The 15,195-nt window shown below is 41.0% G+C and overlaps 1 protein-coding gene across 1 annotated transcript; it reads right to left on the bottom strand.

Moving 5' to 3' along the window:
- Nucleotides 1-4,309: 4,309 nt before the first annotated feature.
- LOC110680272 (E3 ubiquitin-protein ligase TRIM9-like) lies at nucleotides 4,310-14,956 on the bottom strand. Its single transcript, XM_021856092.1, has 3 exons — nucleotides 14,865-14,956; nucleotides 4,527-4,658; nucleotides 4,310-4,435 (listed from the first exon to the last, which is right to left on the bottom strand). The coding sequence occupies exons 1-3, from the start codon at nucleotides 14,880-14,882 to the stop codon at nucleotides 4,310-4,312; spliced, it is 276 nt and encodes a 91-aa protein (XP_021711784.1). The 5' UTR covers nucleotides 14,883-14,956.
- Between the last annotated feature and the right edge of the window lie 239 nt (nucleotides 14,957-15,195).

The following is a 15,195-nucleotide window of genomic DNA, read 5'->3' as shown; positions in this document are numbered from 1 at the left end:
AACATAATCAAAAACAAATTCCACAATACGTCCTAACACTCATTAAATTTTCACCTCCAAAAATATAGCCATTCAGAAAACTCATTCCCAGTTCTAGTGTACCTAGAGATCTCCGCACTGCATGAAGGTATCTTGATGGATAAACATGATGTGAATAAAATTCGGAAGTAGCACTACAATAATCACCTGAATGGCTCCTACAGAGCACCAAGTTCGAAGAAGGCATAGCTGTAGTGATGTGGTGGACGAGGGCGATGTGCCGACTATCACGGTAAATTAAAATCAGAATTCTATCAAACAGCTCAAGAACAGCTGGAAACTTGAGTGTAACTTGTAAATGTGGGCCCGGATACAGAACAGCAATTAGAGGCGTGGAAAGAAACTGTTATATAATGTGAGTGTTATTGTGCGATCATTATTTTCAATTCGGCTCACACAGTGTTTTTCCAAATAAATTTACGCCTACCTAGTTGCAGTTACTCAGCTGAATGAACCGAAAATTTATTCAGATGGTTCACCCTCTTCTTCAATAGGGTTGTAAATGTATATTATCGTATTATCATCGTACGCAAACTTCGGAATTTGCCTAACTACCTCATGAAATTATATTCTCCTTTGATTTTACGCTAAGTAATGTCATGTGTATGCAATCTTTATTGTTATTTTTTTGTGTGTTAATTAATATTAACAAATTATACTTTACGCCTACTGGTTCGGAAAATAATAAGTTCACTGTAAAAAAAGGGGAGATGATTGAAACAGTTTCTGAAGGGAACAAAGTTTCTTGATTCATGTTTTGGGTTTCCTGATAGGTGTGTCGTCGTCTGCTCTATCGACTGGACGAACTGCGTGAACATGGGAAAGATGGCTAGTTTTCTTTGAATCGGGTCGGCGAGTTAGTGAAATCATAATCGGTCGTGTGAAAAAAAAATATCTACAGGAATAGGGCAAAAAAAAAACTTAAACACAAAATATTGATAATTTTATGACAGACATACTTTATACCAGCCGCAATCTTATGTTTGCCGAAAAATAAACACTAAATTTTCATCAAAAAATGCCCAAAATAGGGTTAATTGCAATATACCCAAAATAGCAACATCCCTGATTTGAACCCTCGTTTGATTGGGTAGTCGTTGCACTTTTGCGCAACACGACGGAACGTCATGTCTAATGTCGCGCAACAAAATCAGTTAGCTTTATTTTTTGTAGCATGATTAGTTATGGTTACATGTCTTAAATTTGCCTAATTAAAGAATGAAAAAATCCAAGCCTACTTGAATTTTGACGTTGCGTTTGAATTGCGCGCATATTATCTGCGCGTTACCTCCACCGCTGGACGTGGATTTAAAATGAGCGCCGCAGTGCCACGCATATAAATAAAAATGCAGATTAGCACGCAATTTTTGAAAACTGATTTATTGACTCCAGAAAAATTAAAACTGATGGGTGTTTTCACTATTTATAATAATGTATTTTGCAGCTAAAATCGCTTCCATTCGCAACAGGCGCGTTATGCCTCCGTGTTATGGTTTTGCTTCATTCTAAAACTTGAAGCGCACATTTGTTCTGGCGTTAGAAGTTTCTAGGCAAATCAAATAATCATCTTTATTTTAGAATCTCGCAACAAAATATCCGGTCGGTGCTTGCCATTTTCATATATTGATAAGAATAACAAATTATTAATTTTATCTCTTGGAAATTTAAATCATGGGCAATGTTGTGCATTAGTGTTTTTTGTTAGTTCAGAAACATCTATTGACCATACTAATTTATTTCAATGATGTTCTTCAATACAGTCGGGTCTTCTATTAAACGCATTCCTATAACGTGCACTCCTATAAGACACACCAGAACGTTATAGGAGACCTAGGGCTTATGGGATTTCATCACTTTGGGGGTGTCGTTGAATATCTCGTATGCCAAAAGAGATAGCACAGTACTGTTTTCGGCGAAGTTTCAGTGCTAAAAACAATCTACCTTTAGGAGTTGAGAATCATCCTTTTAGTTGAGAACTTGGCCGGTAGGGACACTTTTTCTGACGTGCACTATATGAACCACAAGGATGGAAGAAAATCACCTCTAGCGACTAACAACATAGTATTTGAATGGTCTAAGATGGCCGTCGCTCTTGCAGAAGCATAATTTGAACAGCTCACTACGCGCGCACACTAAGGATATATGGAGCATCCGATGCACTGTTTGTCGCGGGACAAACCGTTTGTCGGATCTTTTAACATGTTGCGATTAACATGAATCATAATGCGTTCGCGGCATAATTTTCCGCCCAAACCATGCCCGATTGATTTTCTGATCAGAAATGGCATGCCAGAAGACAGATCGCGGAATAAAAGCTTTAAAATTCTCGAAAAGTTATGACTTAGGTTTGCGAACAAATGATCATTAGCACACATGCCGAGTGATTTATTTTTCAGGGAGCGTTGTTTGTTGTTAGGCCTTGACGACTAATGGTTTATCGTTGTTGCTATGCTCGCATGATAAAGAACAACCGCGTTGCATCATTTATTTTGTCATGATCACTAGATTTCCATCCTTGATGAACCATGAGGAATAAGAATGCAAAATTTTGTAACATATGATATCTCTGGATCCTGATGTTTTGGAAGGTTGGTGTCTTCGGAAGAGTTGTTCAGTAGCTCAAGGGCTGACATGCGGTGGTCATTCAGATTCGGAATAACGCCACCACGCGGACATGGAATTTTTGTTTTGCGCATAGCTCAGTTGACTGACCACTTAGAAAGATGGCATCGTCGGCAAAGTTGCTCAGTATCACAAGGGCTAATATTATTTGAGCCAAAAGTTTCGAGATTTTATATATACGTAGAAATTGCGAGAAAAAGTTTTTCTATAGGATTGATTTATCGTTATGAAAAAGAAGGTTTATATTTTAAAAATATTCAAACAAGAGTGTCGTGTAACTAAAGAGATTAGGCCAGTCCTAGTTATCTCATCAAGATTGTTAGCGAATGGATTCCCCATTTTTTTAATAATGACTGACATTTCAACCTTACTTCATTTCTATCCAATCCATATCTTGGAAAATGTGGCGTTCATGCAATGACGAAATAAGAATAATGTATGTATTTTTCTCTAGACACTTTTACTTAAACATGACAATGCGAAGTAAATCGCCCTTGTCATACTGAACAACTTTGGTCAGGATACTGAGCTATCCGCAAAACAAAATTATTTGTTCACTAGCGCTGCCTTGTGGCAAAATTTCGAAAATTTCGGGTCAAATAATGTTGGCCTTTGTGATACTGAGCAACTTTGCCGAACATGCCATCGTTCTACAGGGTGTCCGCAAATTATCAGTACAAATTTTGAAGTCATAGCTCTCTGCAATAAAGAGGCATTAATACAGTATCCTTGCATAGTTTAATATATTGTCCTGTTATATTCTTAAGCAGTAAGTATGACACATTTCCGATTTCAAATATTTGTAAAACCAAGCTCAATGTGCTGATCGGTCATAGAGAGAGCTATTTTTTTAACTTTATAACGGAAGAGAAATTTCAATAGAACTCACTGGATTTGGACCGCATAATTTTATACTTTTACCTTACCTTAAACCAATTTCTTATAGTTACTCCAAAAAATGATAGGATATTTGGTACAAAGAAGAACATCATGATGTTACTGTGTACGGAATCCATCACGTCCAAGGAGCATCTATGGTCCATTAATTTGTATATTTTAAAGACCCATATTGTAAAATGCACAGCTATCCCAAAAAAATCCAAAACTATATAATTTGTTGAATTTCGGAAAACTTGTTGCTTGATAAATCAGAAATTTGTTATTGAAAGCGCAGCAAACTTTGTGAATACATTTTGAAACATTACACACTTTCTTAACATACTACCATTCGGTCATTAAAATAATATTTCCTAAAAAAACTCGACGCTTAAAACAAACATTGGCTTCCAAACAATATAGGTACACTGAATAGCCTCACCATAGCTATTACAATTGGTTTCGTTTGGCGGCCTGTGGCTGTCGTGTGGTGGAAGAAAAATAGCCAGTCCATTAAAAACGGTAGGCGGCAGGGCTCCAGTCACGATTGTCTCTCGCACCTACAACAATGTGTCGAGTATTTGACCGTGTACGACAAAACGATTCGACGGCCCTATCACCAATAGTGGCACATCACACTGGGCACCAAATCGAAAACGTCCATCGTCTGTTGGCGAATTGGATGGTAGGGCCGTCACTCGACAAATGCAGCAGTCAAAACAACAATACCAGACCAGTACCAGGGCATCTGTGCTGAACAAATGTAAAGCAATCAGCGGAAATTAAATTTAAGTACCTGTAAAAATGCCGCACTATCAGTCTCTTTTAACGCTTCGATGCAGAACTGTATTAATCCTGTGGTTTGCTGCAGTTTCCCTGTACAACTCGCTTGTTGATCCTGTTCGATGTTGGGATGATGAAAAAACGAAAAAGAATGTGTTATTAGCCATAACAACGGCGAAAGAAACTACAGTGAAAAGGATTCTTACCTTAAGTGTTCTAATTTTGGTATCTTTGTCTTGTCGGATGGCTTCCAGTAGGACCTCCCTCCGCGCGGTTATCGATTCTATCAGCGCTTCACACTGTGCCGTTACCACTCGTTCGAATTCGATGCAGGATTCCTGTGGGGTAAAATTGAAATGGTAAGTAATGATGAAAAGCTACATGTGACGTGGAATTATATTTAATTATCTTTAGGAGCTGAACAAGTGTGAAAACCTAAATTCATGCATGAAATATTGTGTAATCTGGCCTTGGAACATATTCCACGCATCGTATTGAAAGCCTTCAATGATTTTCAAACATACTTGCTACATTTCATTTATTTAATAAGCATCTAATCAGATAAAACATAATCAACGATTTCACACCACAATACTTGGTTCGTGGCCACATCCCTTGTTCCTCAGTTCTGCCCCACTCTCGCAAAGTCGTTGTGCACTTGGTCCGCCTATGAACCTAGCTCGTTCCGCTCCGCGCCTTCCTGTATCTGAAGCAAACACCAACTTTGCAGAGTTGCTGTCCGGAATTCTTGTAACATGCCCTGTCCATCGTATCCTTCTAGCTTTGGCCACCTTCTGGATACTGAGGTCTCCGTAGAGCTGGGCGAGCTCGTGGTTCATCCTTCGCCGTCACACACCGTTCTTCTGCACGTCTCCGTCCTTAGCACCTGGTGTTTGAAAACCCCAATAGCTTGCAAGTCCTCCTAGAGCATCGTCCACGTTTCATACTCATGGAGGAATACCGTTTTATAAGCTATAAGCGTTTTGTAAAAGGTACATGTTGTGCGGTAACGGTAAACTCGCAGCTATTCAGCAAGCACCTTCCTGAAGTTTGCTTTAAGTGTTTCGCGTAGGGCCATAAGTCATGGAGTTGCAATGGTCCCGTCAGAAGAAGGATGTGCAGAAAAATGCGGCACCGAAGACCATAGGGCAAGCGATTGTAAGCAATTCGCTAAGTGCTTAATATGTGTCGACAGAGCAGACAATGAACACTTAACGGGCGGACCTAAATGTCCGGGCACAAGCGGACTATCAAACAAGCCAAAACGGAAGTAACACAGTAAATTTATACCATTGTGATACAGCTCAGCTGCAGCTGCTTTGGCAGTCAGTCTCGGAAACCAAGACTGACGTGGTGTTACTATCGGACCCATACCGCATACCAGCCAGCAACAGGTACTGGGTGGCGGATAGGTCTCAACAGCTTGTAGCTATAGAAACGACAGGACGATACCCAATCCAAGAAGTAGTCTTTATCTCAAATGACGGTTTTCCGATAGCAAAAATCAAAGGCGTGTACTATTTCAGAGGTTACGCGACCCCAAGGTGATCGATAAAGGAATTTTCTCACATGGTCGACTGGATGATAGCCGAACTAGCTAATCAGCCAGAAGTGATAACTTGTTACTTTAGTGCATGGGCAGTGGAGTGGGGTAGCCGCTGCACCAAAAAAACCAACTATTGTTGGAATCCCTGGCCGCATTAAATGTAGAGCTGGCAAATGTGGGTGAGTAACTTCCACATAATTGGTGCAGAATAAAATATCGACGTGACGTTTTGAAGTCCCAACTATTTAGGTACCATGAACTGGTGCGTAGATGACGGTTATACTCATAGCGATCATCAATCGATTTGGTATAGTATAGTACCAGGCGAGGAGAGGGCAGTGCGATGTAACTCGACCCAAGCGCGATGTTAGAAAATACAGTCGCCTCTCCACATCTCGATATCGAAGGGACCATCGAGATAGGGAGAGATCGAGACAAAGAACATTAATTAAATGAACACTAGATTGAAAATCACTCCGTTACTTGGAAAATAATAAACAAAAAAACTTCATTTCGAGTTTCCAAATTGTTGAATCACTTAAATCTGGTCTAGTAACCTTTGATAATGTTCATATCGACATATGGAGAGAAAATTGGGAACAAACAATCAACAGGAAGACATCGAGATATGGAATATCGAGATAAGGAGGATATCGAGATATGGAGAGAGAAATCGTATGCAGAATGAAGGAACCGAAGCAATCATCGACATAGGGAGAGATATCGAGATGTAGAACATCGAGATGTGGAGAGTCGACTGTAGCGCGCTGCGATAGCGAAGCATTCAATGAAGCCTTGAGGCGCGAACGGAACATTCTGGACTTAAACGGTGAATGGCTAGTTGCTGTGATATCACGAGCGTGCGATGTTTCCATGCCGAGAAAAGTCCCTCTTAGAGAGAACAGGCCACCGGTGTACTGGTGGTGCGAATCAATTGCAAATCTTCGAGCAATCTGCTAGGGCTAGGCGAAGATTGCAACGCGCACGCACAGAAGCACAAAGAACGCAGTGAAGCATTCAGAGAGGCAAAGATAGCTCTCAAAAAGGAAATGAAGAGTCGAAAACGGGCATGCTTTATTAGTCTATGCCAGAGTGCCAGTTCGAGTCCGTGGGGTGACGTCTACAGAGTGGTAATGGCTAAGACCACGATAAAAAGAAACAAGGTATTGTGGAATTAACGGCTACGCAGTCTTGGAATGATTAAAACGAGTTTTATTTCAACCCAACGTTTCGACACGGGGATTGTGTCTTCCTCAAGGGATCTGTAATTTGTTCAATTTAAAAAAAAAATGGAAACAAGGTATTATATTCCGAAAAATGACACTTGGTAGTGACGTCATTCCTATCGCAATCTCGAATGAGTACAAGAGAAAGCAAAGCCTGCTCTCTTTTACTATCCTTCTAGCCCCATGCTTGGCGATATGAATGACGACACATGTTTTATTGAAAATCGTTGTTTACACGCGGGAATAGTCTACCTTGTTGTGTATACCGTGGGCTAAGACCAAAGAAGCCATAGCGCCCCAAGAGAAGTCGCCCGAGTTGCTGCGATCGATAATCGATGTACACTTCCCGCATCATCCCACAAGCCCATGGCCCCCAGCGCCGTATGCGCCAGATGAAGGAGAAAAAGTGGCGAGGATGACGAATGAAGAGCCGGCAAAAGTAGTGAAATCATTCGCGTCGAACAAGGTACCGGAACCCGATGGAATCTCGAATGTTGCCTTCAAAGCGGCAGTAAATGCGGACATGTTCAGAACCACGATGCAACGCTGCATAGATCATGGAATCTTCCCGGATGTATGGAAGCGACAGACGTTAGTGCTACTACCAAAGGCAGGGAAACCACCAGGTGACCCGTCGGCATATAGACCTATCTTCTACTAGATACGACGGGCAAGTTGTTGCAGAGGTTGATTTTCAATCGGCTAGTAGCGTATACGGAGAGTGCGGACGGCTTGTCCAACAACCAGTTTGGATTCAAGAAAGGTAAATCTACTCTGGACGTTATGCAGTCTGTCGTTCAGACAGCTGAAATGGCAATCGAACATAAAAGGTGCGGCATCCATTATTGCGCGGTTGTCACTTTGGATGTGAAGAAGCTGGGAAGTGATAGCCCACGCATTTCACCGCATCAAGGTACCGGTGCCGTTGTGTAAGCTTCTAGAAAGCCATTTTTATGGTACAATTCTACTGTATGGCACTGAGGCGGGCAGAAAAGCGTTCGAATTACCTTCAATCCTGGGCCCTATGCTATGTAATACGAAGTACGATGGGGTACTGAGGATGCCCTTTCCGACGGGTGTTAAGATTGTTGGCTTCGCCGACGATATCTCCCTAGTGGTCTAAGGCGAATCGATGGAGAAAGCAGAGTTGACAGCAGCGCACTCTATTTCCATAGTTGAGGAATGCATGAAGCCTAGGATACTAGGACTGGCCCGTCACAAGACTAAGGTGGTGGTGGTCAATAACCGCAAGTCCGAGCAACGGGTGCTTATTTCGGTAGGTGATTGCACCATAGAGTCCAAGCGATCCCTTAGGCACACCTCAAATTTTCAAGAGCACAAGACTTGAGAACCAAACAGTGTTCCGATTTGAAAATTTATCCCATTGGTCACCACCAGCAAGCAAGCAACTTGATTGGTTTTCAACGCGAACTGTTGTCTCCAGTCTTGTTCACTTGGCAATTTAAAGTTTGGCTTCGTTTTATAATCACCTTAACGTTCGCTCGGTGAATATGCCTGTAAAAGGACAATTACGGCTATATCGGAGCCTTCGAGGATGTCTAACAGCTCTGCTGTAATTGTAAGCTGCTGGCAAGCGTGGCACTATCCATACTAAGGCATGGAGAACCAATCTGGTTAAAAGCGCATAGAATGGGCAGAAACCTTAAGCGGGTACAAAGCACGTACAGGATCATGTGCTTAAGCGTAGCAAGTGCATACCGAGCAGTTTCTATAAAGGCCGTGATCGTCATAGCCGTAATACGGCGTCAATTATTGACGCCCATCGGGCTCGTCATCAAGGAAGATGTTCAATGCTTCAACCGTGTAAAGAGGCAACGCTCAGAGGTTAACAGCAGGAAACTCCATTGAAGGTAGATGGACTCATCGGCTAATACCAAATTTGTCAGATTGGTATAAAAGAAACCATAGGAAAGTGAACTTCCACCTGACGCAGTTTCTGTCAGGACATGGTTGTTATAGGCAGTACCTGAATAGGTTCGGGCACTCAGAATCTGCTGGGTGCCCCAATTGTGCTGGCGTGGAGGAAACAGCGGAGCACGTCGTGTTCGATTGTCCTCGTTTCATTGTTGTGAGAGATCGCATGCTCGCTACATGCGGAGGGCACACGTCCCCCGATAATATAATAGAGCATGTGTGTGGATGCCGAGTGCTGGAATGCAGTAACTACTCACATTACGCTCGAATTGCAGCGCCTATGGCGCGCCGACCAAGAGTTGGCTGAAGAGGATTAGCCCTGCCGAGGCTGGTCCCTTGTAACATTGTTTAAGTCGTCTAGGAGAAGCAGTTTACTTAGGCTAGTTCTGCTACATGTGTTGTGTTACATGCACTGGCCTCTCTTCGAAGAAATACCGTAAGGTGAAGGGAGATGAGGGTCTGAGGCCAAGAGTAATGTCGGTACACTCTGTACACCACTTGAGAAGTTCAGCGAGAATTTTTGCATGTACATTGCATGGGCTGGTTTTAGTGGGTCGATGTTGGTGCGCTCTCTGAGTTACCTTTTCAGGCGACTGTTTGCAGATTTCCCCCTTGTCAAAAAAAAACTTTAAGTTAATGTTCTAGTAGCGGTAACTGAAAGTTTATACTATAAACTTTATAGCGTTTATGGGATTGATGCCTGCCACAAACAGATAGGGAGACTTACGGCTTCGGCACCATTTTTTTTTTTTTTTTTTTTTTTTTTTCAATTTATTTATTAAACATACTTCAAGTAAACCACATATTACATATTACATACTAAACAGTTAGTTAACAAATATTTAAATATTCACCAAATATTTTTTTTACTTTTTCTTTCTGATTCCATCTGAATTCTCTTATGCTTTTTTTAAATACAAACAGGCTTATTTTTGGATGTTTCTGTACACATAATGCAATATAATGTACTGCTAACCAAGACACAGTTTTCTGACGAGGACACTCTAAATCAAAATCCCAACTTAAGATGTCTTCAAAATCATTGAATTGTACTTTCAATGTGTTATGTATAATTCTACACACCCAGTCCCTCACTTCCTTCGAAGAGCTGCACATTTTAATACGATGCTCATTACTATCAATTTCGTTGCATCCACATCGTTCACAGAAGGCATTTTCAACCCCACCGATACCGTATTGGACCTTTTTCAGTTTATTAACAACCAGGTCGTTGAATAATTGAAACAATGCTGATTTATCTTCAGCAAGAAGATAAGAATAACTTAAGATTTTCCATCTAGAAGCCCAAATTATTTGCGGATATAATGATTCCACAAGAGGTGTGAAACCTTGTGAACTGAGAAACGATCGATAAAGCAGTTTCACAGAATCGAGACCATTGTCCAATTGGGGTATAAGTGTTATCCATTCCTTTCCATTCCGTGTTAATTTAGACATGTGCTTAAAATTTAGAAGATATTTTTCTCCAACTTCACAGTTCTCGTCATTGTTTTTAATGATATTCCAAACAAAAAGGGCTTTACATTTTTCCGTTGGGTCTATCAAGCCAAGACCACCACTATCAGTATCGCGATAAAGCTGTCGCCTATCAACTCTAAAAATACAATTTTTCCATATGAAGTTTCCCACTATTGTTTTAATTTTAGCCAAATGGAGATTTTTCGCAGGAAAAATCTGGGCCAAATACCACAACTTCGATAAAACAAAAACGTTGACATACCAAACTTTTTCCAATAAGCACATGTTGCGGAATGACACTTGCCAAATACGATGCCTCATTTCACCTAATAATTTTTCATAATTCGATTCAACAGTATCGTTCCAGGAGGATTTGAAAGTAACTCCTAGTAACCTCAAATTTTCAGTTTCTGGGACCTGGAATGGGCCACCACGACAGTTATTGATCCTTAAAAATTTTGATTTTTTCAGATTTAAGCTAATCTTCGAAAACTTTGAAAAAATAGCTATGATATTCAGCACGTTATCAAGCTCTTCCGAGTTTCGAAGAAAGATATTCACGTCATCCGCAAATGCGATCACTCTCAGGAATTTGTCATACACAAGTACCCCGAGCACGCTTTGATCAATCATCCGAATAAGAGGTTCCACATATAAAACAAATAACAACATGCTCAGAGGGCAGCCTTGTCTGACAGACGACCTAATTTGAATTTCCTGCGTCAGGAATCCGTTGAACAAAATCTTGGATGTTGCCTTTCCGTATAAACGCTGAATACATTGAATCAATTGGTCTGGAAAACCAAACTTTCCTAGCACTTTCCATAAAAAAGCGTGGTCAACCTTATCGAAGGCTTTTTCCAAGTCGAGACTAAGGAGTAGACCTTTGAACCGTTTGCTTTCTTTAGCTTTAGTCATTATCCTACGCACATCTTTCAAGTTTTCAATACAGGATCGCCCTGGTATGCATGCACTTTGTCCGGGTCCTACGAGTTTCTCAACACTTATCTGCATTCTATTACAAATCATTTTGGTGAAGAGCTTGTAATCAGTATTTAATAAGCTGATGGGGCGATGGTTGTCCAAATTTGTCAGATCTCCTTTTTTTGGAATCAAAGTAATAATTCCATCAGAAAAATCTTTTGGAGGTACAATCTGTCCACTCAAGTACGCGTTGTACAATCGCAAAAGTTCGGTTTTCAAAATTTCAAAGTTAGAAAGGTAAAACTCGTAGGTCAAACCATCAGGACCCGGCGATTTTTTCTTATTGCAAGCTTTTAGAGTCCTCAACAATTCATCCTCAGAAATTTCTTGCACCAAATCATCAACCTCTTCCGCAGGAAGAGTGTTAACGATTGAATTCAACGGATTTTCATATCTGTTTAAGTCTGAGTCATCTATTGTACCTTTATACAACTTTGAAAAGTGGTCATGTACCAAAGAACCTATCTTTGAGTTGTCTGTTTCAAGTGTATTTCCATTTTTTAGCCTCAACCCAAAAACATTTGATCTGTGGATTCCTTTAGAAAGATGATAAATTGTTACTTTTTCGTCCTCCGTTATTGCACTTGTAGAAATTTTGGCACTTAAATTCTGTAGTCTGCTCTGCTCAAGATCCATTAGTTTGGATTTGGTAATAGCAATTTCATTGGTAACATCTTCTCCTGCGGTTTGTCTGTTGAAATACTCAAAAAGCTTGCTGGAAAGAACTGCTTTCGATGATCGGTTGGATTGGTTCAAATGCCAACTCTCCGATTTATAAAAACTTCTTGCTTTTGGTTTAAAGCAATAATGCCACTAAGCGCTAATATCTGACGTATAGGATGACCTTTGCTTTAGTTTTTCATACTCAGCACGGAACCGGTTTCTGGTTTCAACACAATGTAAAAAACTAGGATTAACTTTCCAATAGCCACGGCCACATGATGATATCTGTTCTTTTGTAACTTTTAACGTTAAAATCACGCAATGGTGATCAGAAAACACAAGTGGCAAAGTTTTGCAGTTGCTAACATTGCAAACAAACTCCTTCGGTATATAAAAACGATCTAAACGTGAAGCTGACTGATTTCTATGAAAGGTGAAACGGTCTGATTTGAGCGATTTGGCTACATCTTTAAAAGAAAAAAGTTCAACTAAATTCTTCAACCCATTAGAAAAGTTCTTTGTCGACCCCAAAGAATCTTTAGGATCCAAAATACAATTGAAATCCCCTCCAAGCATCGTGAAAACAGTTCCTGGTTTGTTAAGGTGAACGCTTAAACCTTCTGTGAACAGTTCATCCCTCTCTCGCTTCTTATCACTTCCTGACTGCACGTAAATATTTATATAGTTCACTCCATTTACAACTACTGATAAAATCCTACCAGATGGATCGAATATAAAATCCGAGTAGCTGAAGCTTTTTCTAATTAGAATTGCCGTCCCTTTCCTATCTACGCTTACGTTCACTAATGCATTGTGTGATGCCACAAAAGCAAAATCATTGTAGCTTACTTCCTGTAAGAACACAATATCAATATTGTGCTCGTAGATGAAATCTTTTAAAAGGCTCCTATTGACTGCTGTGTTAGTACTGTTAAGGTTTATCGTTGCTACTGAACAAATAAAATTCATTGGTAGTATAGGTTAGCCTACTCTCTGTTGTTGGTTTTCTTTTTGGTCGTGACTGACCTTGACCTACGGTTCTGTGCTACTAGCAGTTTGCTATCGTCGGATGGTACGATGATTTGCTTCCTCGACACCGCATCAGACTCTGACGATTCAGAGTCCATGCGTTTCAGATCACGTGTACGTTTTTTTGATCCATTTCCTTCCTCTATCGACTCTACCACAGCAGGCTTGCTGGGAGATTCACCGGCCGATGGTTCGGCTGGCACCACGACGCTGTTCACATTAGAGGCACCCAATAGTTCCTCCGGTTTACTGCCATTTTTGGTTAGCACCACCATACCTGGCATGGGATCTGGTTGTGCCAAGAGACCTTTGACGACAACGTTTGCAAAGGATCCAGGTTCCTTACTTCCACAGGCTGCTGCGGCTCTCTGGCCAGAAACTTCCTCCGTAGAAAGCTTCATCCGCGCGTTCACACTCTGACGTTTTGGGCAAGCCGCTTTCAGGTAATCCAAAGCTCCGCAAACGAAGCACTTATGCTGCAATCCTTCATAGAAGACCCTTGCTCTGATGCTCTGGATATGGAGTTGCGCCGGAATCTCGGACACCATCTCCATATGTACTCCTCGAATACCATTCCAGATAGGGAAACCCGTCTCCACAGAGTATCGTTCACGGACCATCTGATGGATGGTACCGTACTTTGCCAATACAGTAGCGATCTGTTCGTCCTTCACCTCTGGCGGCAAACCGAAAATGCGAACATAACGGAACGTTCCGTTCGCCAAACTCACCGATACTTGTACCTTATCTCCGTTAGCGTACTTGAAATCCACGTGCTTGCCCAGCTTAATAAGGGCATCCTTCACACGTGCCTCCGTCTGGAAGCGCACAAACAAGCTAAAATCCTCTCGGTACATAGCACTCAGGTCATCACAGCTCCATCCTTGTTCCTTGAAAAACGTGAACACTTCTTCGTTGGACGGATTCCGCGTATGCGATCCAAAGCGAAGCTTGATGGTATTTTCTCGTTTCGGTTCCATTGTTCGTTCCTCTAACTAAACACTACTATGATACAAAAAAAAAGGGAAACAATATCCACAATAGCACTCTTTCACTGTCTCGAAACACGTCTGATTCGGACGAAGACTGAAAGCGAACTGCCATTCGACTATTATCGGCAACCAAAATATCAAACACCAAATATACAGTATTTTTCTATCAAAACACATCAGTGGAAACATTCAGATGATTCTTTGTTCTGCCCGCTTCCCGCTGGCGAGATTTCCGAGACTAAACAAACAATATCGCCGGAGATTTCATCAATTCAAATGAGCACGCCTCGTGACTGATTTGCCGAAGAGATTCGCCAGCAGTTGTTATGGAAAAGTTGCCGAAGAGAATGAGGCTGCCGACAATAGTTACACTGAAAAGGGATGTTCGCAGCGTTGTAAAAACGTTTCCAAAAGCGTTTTGACAAGTCTGTCGGTGTGAATCGATAGAGGATTGAGCAACGCATAAATGTTAATAGACAAACAAGGAATTTGTCTGCTGATGTCCGAGAAAATTACAAAAGAAGCACGGCGTAGGCTTAAGCTGCCGAGAATACGTAATTTCCCCTAGTTTCCAAAATCGATAATCTTTTTAATGAACAATAAAATACCTCACAATGGAGTTGGAAAAGAATTTGGTTTTTGCATGGAACGGAATTCAATTTAACTATTTCATTTAGGTTTATTACTCACCGTTACTTTATCACTCATTCCTTTCAGTCTTTGGATAAATTCTGTCGTCGATCGCGCTTTCTCTGACAGTTGTTGCAGGTTATGTGATAATTCAGTCTGAAATAAAAAGGTAAACGAAAAGAAGCATTAGTAATCAAAACATTTGATATCAATACAGTGAAATCACAGAGAAAACGTAGAACAAATTCAGGGATGAGATGGGAAGCAACACCAATTACGTAATCTAAATTATCATTACATGACTGCAACGGCTCTGATTAGACCGGTCGATTTTCCCAGGAAATGTAAAAACCCCAAAATGTGGAACATCACCGGAGTCGTAAATCTATCC

This window comes from Aedes aegypti, unplaced genomic scaffold, assembly GCF_002204515.2.
Source record: "Aedes aegypti strain LVP_AGWG unplaced genomic scaffold, AaegL5.0 Primary Assembly AGWG_AaegL5_hic_scaff_113_PBJ_arrow, whole genome shotgun sequence".
Classification (NCBI taxonomy): domain Eukaryota; kingdom Metazoa; phylum Arthropoda; class Insecta; order Diptera; family Culicidae; genus Aedes; species Aedes aegypti.
This window is presented reverse-complemented; position numbering and strand designations above follow the sequence as displayed.